The sequence below is a fragment of the Myotis brandtii genome, unplaced genomic scaffold (assembly GCF_000412655.1).
Source record: "Myotis brandtii unplaced genomic scaffold, ASM41265v1 scaffold48, whole genome shotgun sequence".
NCBI classification, from domain to species: Eukaryota; Metazoa; Chordata; class Mammalia; order Chiroptera; family Vespertilionidae; genus Myotis; species Myotis brandtii.
Window position 1 is genome coordinate 7,777,533 of NW_005368341.1, and position 6,368 is coordinate 7,783,900.

Below are 6,368 nucleotides of genomic sequence, written 5' to 3' on the forward strand. Positions count from 1 at the left end.
TCGGGGTGGTGGTGATGGGAGCGAAAGGGTCAGTAAAAGGTAAGGAACACACACAGAATGCTCCCAGCACAGGGTATGCCTCCCTTAATATTAGGGAGACTCTAGATATTTAGAACTGACTCTTTCAATGACAAATGCAAGGCCATGTGTTAGACAAAAATAATTACACTAGAGTATTCTTCTAAGTATGAATTTAATCAAAATAAATGGCCAGATCTTTCAAGTAAACCACTGCAGAATTTAATGTATAAATTCCATGAGTTCCTCATAATAAGCTGTCCACTGTATCTACTGACAGTATTGATTAAAGACATTGTTATTTAAAAAGGTTCTGTCCTACTTTTTATTTTCATAACTTATGGCATCTATAATTAAAATATAATGACAGTAAAAAGTGAGATAATAACACTAAATTCCCCAGAGACAAAATTTTGTTATGAAAAATTATAGTATATTTTATCAAAGGAGTTCTAGTTACCTTTTCCCTAGCATAGTGCTTGAAATGTGATACCCACCATGAGATGGGTGACTCAATTACTCTGCCTTTCAACTTTCAATGATTTACTAACAGCTTGGCTTGCAATAAAAGACCTTTGAATAACTTGAGTAACCTAGATCTACAGATTTCATCAAATTTTGAAACCAAGAAATAAAACTATTTTAACAAGGTCAGGTGACAGAACTGAAATTAAATAAATGGAGTGCATATACTTTGAGTGATGTATGTACTTAGTTTCCCCATAAAGCTTATGGGGGAAATAGGTGAACTGAAAAAATCTGAAAGATCAATTTTATCTGGCTCAACAGTTGTCACCAACCTTATTTAGATGATAAAATCAGTCATTATATTGTACTTAATAAATGCTATTTTTCTGACACTAAAATGTTTCTTGAAATCTAGTTACAAGATTGACCAAATGAATTTTAGGACTTACAACAATGAGGTAAGGCCACATTGCTCTAGGAACACAAACTCGTCTATACAACAGTGTTGGTTCAGTCTGAAGACAGTGGCTGGCACAGTTAGGGCTCAGTAACTGGTTAATGGTTAAATGAATGGATGAATGAATAATGAAAAAAATGTCATGAAAACTTATCAGGAGAGTCTTAAAAATTAAAAGAGAAAGAGAGAGAGAGAGAGAGAGAGAGAGAGAGAGAGAGAGAGAGAGAGAACAATCTGTAAAAGACTTACTTATTCCAGGCTTGTCTAAGGTGTTTAGAGCTGTACACGGTAAAGCGTTCTGAAACAAAGAAAAATGATAAACAATCTTTGTTGCAAATGTATATATTGTTATACTGTTCAAAAAGTATGTCTAGAAATCAACTTTTAAAAAGATAGTGTTCAACTTAGCCATATTATGCTAGCCATAGGAGGTCTTCACCTTCGAAAACAGGAAGATCTTAACATTTTAAACAATAAAGCATTGTTTAATTTTGACTAGAGTGATCTGTTTCATAATCTGGTTTTGTAGTCATTATTTCTTAGAATAACAAAGTTTTAATTGGGTTTAAAAAATAAATATAAATTCCAAATTGTAAGTAGATTTACAGGAGAACATTGATGCAATGCTAAAGTGAGACCTGTTGTTTTCCCTATGAAGAGATCTCTGATCAAATACGATACTGTTAGCTCTCCTTTCTTACACTCTATGACATCTGCACTTGCTCTAGGCCAACTACCAGTGTCCTATATTTATCACTGAACAACTTCATGTTTTTTCAATTAAAACATAACATTTGTTTCACCAAGTTAAACAGCAAAGTGGCACATAACAGATATTGATAATCTCTCCTGCTCCCGTTGTCTACTTCTGATGATATAGCAATAGTTAATGGCTTCATATGTCTCCACACAATTCTTATGTTAATAAACACATACCCATTCACTATATACACTATTTTAATTTTTTTAGCTGGATTATACAATAACCATTCTCTTAAAGTTTTTAGGCATTTACTAATATACACTGGGTAATCCTTCAAATCAAAAAAATAGATGTAACATTGTTATAAAACTCTATGAATATTCCATAGAATAGAAGTACCATAAGTTATTTGATCATTCTCAAGCTGATGAAACTTTAGGTGGCTCCCTGTTCCTTCAGCTTAAAAACACTGCTTTAGCAAATATCCTTGCACATCTATCTCTATACACTGATGCTTTCATTTCATCTCTGTTTGGTAGATTACCCAAAATAGTAAAACTGCTTGGCAAATTGTATGTACATTTTACATTTAAATAGATGCTGACAGGTCACTTTTCATTTTCCCACAAGCAATGAAAAAATAATGTTTCTTTAATAGTATGCATCCTGGGATGTAAGAATGATTCAACATATGCAAGTCAAAAATATATATCACTTTAATAGAAAAATATCACATGATTGTCTCAATCAATGCAGAAAAATAATTTGACAAAATTTAACATCCATTCATGATAACTCTTAATGAACTGGACATAGAAGGAACATACCTCAACACAATAAAGTCCATATATGACAAGCCCACAGCTAATATTATACTTAATGGTGAAAGGTAGAAAGCTTTTCCTTTAAGATCAGGAACAAGACAAGGGTGCCACTCTCACCACTCCTATACAACATAGTAGTAACTGGAAGTCCGAGTCAGAGAAATTAGGCAAGAAAATAAGTAAATGGAGAGACAGGCAGGCAGACAGACAGACAGATAATTTGGCATGCAAAATGGAAAGAAGCAAAATTGTCTCTGTTTGCAGATGACAATTTTCTTTTTTTAAAATATATTTTTATTGATTTCAGAGAGAGGGAAAGGGAAAGAAGAATAGAAACATCAATAATGAGAGAGAAAGAATCATTGATTGGCTGCTTCCTGCACGCCCCACACAAGGGATTGAGCAAGCAACCCAGCATGTGCCCTGACCGGGAATCAAACCATGACCTCCTGGTTCATAGGCTGATGCTCAACCACTGAGCCATACTGACCAGGCTGCAGTTGACAATTTTCTATACAGAAAACCTTCAAAATTCCACCAAAAAAGTTAGATCTAATAAACAAATTCAGTGAAGTTGCAGAACTCAAAATCAATCTACAAAAATCAGTTGCATTCCCATATACTGATGACTTATCCAAGAAAAAAATAAGGAAAACAATCCTATTGCTAATAACAAAAACAATAAAATACCTGGGAATAAATGTAACTATGGAGCTGAAAGATATGTATATTGAAAAATATAAGACAGTGATAAAAGAAACTGAAGAAGATACAAATAAATGGAAAGATATTCCATGCTCATAATTGAAAAAAATTAATATTGGTAAAATGTTCATATTAACCAAAGTCATTTATCGATTTAATGTGATCCCTGTTAATATTCCAGTGGCATTTTTTTACAGAAATAGAAAAAATAATCCCAAAATTCATATGGAACCAGAAAAGACCCTAAATAGTCAAGACAATCTTGAGAAAGAAAAAAGCTGGAGGTATTATACTTCCTGGTTTCAAACTTATTAGAAAGCTATAGCAATCAAAACAGTATGGTACTGGCATAAAAACAGATACATAGACTAATGAAAGAGAGCAGAGAGCCCAGAAATAAATTTATGCAGATAAAGTCAACTAATATTTGACAAGGAGCCAAAATACTCAATGGAGAAAAGACAGTCTCTTCAATGAACAGTGATAGAAACACTGGATATGCATACGCAAAAAAATTAAAAATAAAACTGCATACCTACCATACACTACTTACAAAAGTTAACTAAAAAACCCCCAAAGAACTAAAGATTTAAATGTAAGACCTGAAACCACAGGAAAAAAACAAAAACAAAAACAGCGAACCTTGCAATGATTTTATGGGTACAATATACAAAGCACAAGCAACAAAAGCAAAATAAACAAGTAGGACTACAAGAAACTAAAGCTCTGCAGAAAAAAAACCAACAAAATAAAAGGCAACCCACAAAATGAGATAAAATATTAGAAAACCTCATATCTGGTAAGAGGTCAATCTCAATATATATAAAAGCTCTTGTAACTCATAGCAAGCAAACAAACAAACCCAAATAATCCAATTTTAAAAATGGACAAAGGACCTGAACAAATCTTTTTTCCAAAGAATATACTCAAATGGCCAAGAGGTACAGGGAAAGGTGCTCAACGTCACTAATCCTCATGGAAATGCAAATCAAAACCATAATGAGATATCACCTCACTCCTGTTCAAATGGTTATTATCAAGAAGACAAGAGATAAGTGCTGATGAGGATCTTGTACATTCTTGGTGGGAATGTAAACTGATGTAGCCCCTATGGAAAATGGTATGAAAGTTCCTCAAAAAATGAAAAATATAACTACCACAGGATCCAACAATTTCATTCAAGCAGGGGTAACTGTCAAATACTTAATAACCTGCAAGGCACAGGCATTGACCAAACAGTACAGAAACTGGCCACTGCTACAATGATGTGCATTCACTGAAGATCGGCTTGACTACAAGCATCATTGATCTAAAGCTATAGGCAAAAGTGCTCACCAACAAAATATCCAATGTCTGAATTATTATCTAGTAGACTGAATTATATAAAATGCAACATAATTCAGCTAGCTGGTGTAGAGCAGAAATTTAAAGGAATATTCTAGGTTTGAGGATTAACCGACAAAGTAAGGAGAAATGGGAAGAATATTTCTTTGAATAAAGGTTTTTTTTAAAAAAATTATTATCTAAAGTCTAGCATTTAAAAAGCAAGATATACTTTTAAAATTAATTACATCAAATGTCCTTGTAAAACAAATTTGATCTCCTTAACTTTGTACTCCCCACAAAGCAGTTTTAATAATTTGCTATGATTCTGGGAGCAACAAGAATTCCATTACAGATAAAATTAATACAATCTTACATTTACAAGTAACTTATTATTCTTGGCAATTAATGACTACACATAAATATTACTTCTAAGAATTGCTTCTATTTAGAGCTTGACAGGCTATGTTAATAGAAATTTTTTTTCCGAACTACAATATGTCAATTTTAGCTGTACATAAAAGGGCCAAAATTGGTAATAAAACATGCCATATAAAATATGAAAAAATAAGAAAGAAGTCATTCTACAACCTTCTCTACACGTCACATAAACTCTTCCTTTAACACGTGTCACCTGGGTACCTGCCTGCTGTGCCAGGCGTCGCACTGGGCAATGGGCACACGGCAATGAGGAAGCTCTGGTACCAAAAACTAAATGCAGAACTACAAGCACAGGATGAAAAGTGCTGCCATGTGGATAGAGACACAGTCTCCGGAGAGCCCGGAGGCACAGCCACTCCCTGCATCTATTTCTCTCCCAAACGAAGACGAGATAAACTCAGACATCTGAAACGAGGAGGATCACCCAGGACCCGGTGTCTTGTATCCAACAGCATTCAGAGCTGCGCTGCTAAAGTCCACCACTTCCAACAGAGTCATTTCTAACATTCTCTGCAAGGAGCATACATTACATTTACATTGCACTTTAAAAACAATTTCCATCACAAATAAAAAGAATGTTCCATTAGAACAAAAGCAACATCATTCGCCATGTGAGTTTTGAGAACAAAAACGGGTTAACATTAGTGCCCCAAATGAACAACAGGTGCATTTAATAAAATAGCTATTCAACTGCCTAGGAGCCAATGTATCACGTTATTCGAGTATTTGCCTATGTGTGTTTTACACTGGTCTTCAGTAAGTTTACTCTCTCACTGGGTACTTCAATGCCGGCTTTCTCTTTCCAATTATGTTTAAACTAGCAGTTTAGGATGCTGTGATTCAAAGCATTGGCTAACTCATAGCATAACAGAAGAGTGCAATTAATTTAAACCTGCAGGCTGATTTTTACCTTCTCTTATTGCAGGGACACTGCAGAGGATGGTCACACACAGCAGGGGCCCAGGGAAGAAATCACTTGCTATGCAGCATGATGAGGACGGGGGACAGGAGGCTGGGAAGGTTTGCCCTCACCCTGCCAGCCATGCTTGCACACTGCTAGTCATTGAAATTCCACGGGAAAACAACTGGAGAACAATGCTGCAGATTCTCAAGGCCCCCAGCTTGAAAGAGCTACACCTGAAATGGCCTGCGGCACTCTGAGAGCTGCCTAGAATTCACAGGAGGATGAAACCTAAATTGGAAATTACTCATCTGCTTATCAGTATGGACTGTATGGTGCAGAATATTTTGTTAATCTCCACATTCCCTTTTCACCAATGTTTTTTTGTACATTATGAGACACTGCTGTGTTTTTAACTTCAAAAACAAGAAAATAGTTAAATTAACCAACAAATAAAAAGACTAAGTATGTTCAAAGGACTTGAAAGGCTAAGCCAGGATTTGTAAACTCAAATTTTTTTTTTTTTTG

At 34.8% G+C, this 6,368-nt stretch overlaps 1 protein-coding gene across 6 annotated transcripts in view; it reads right to left on the reverse strand.

The window, feature by feature from the left end:
• CDK14 (cyclin-dependent kinase 14) overlaps positions 1–6,368 on the reverse strand; it is a 516,851-nt gene that overhangs the window by 119,081 nt on the left and 391,402 nt on the right. For all 6 annotated transcript variants that reach the window (XM_014547610.1, XM_005876105.2, XM_005876106.2 and 3 more), the window contains exon 11: positions 1,193–1,241. In XM_014547610.1, coding sequence (XP_014403096.1) covers positions 1,193–1,241 — 49 coding nt within the window. The remainder of the gene's footprint in view (positions 1–1,192; positions 1,242–6,368) is intronic.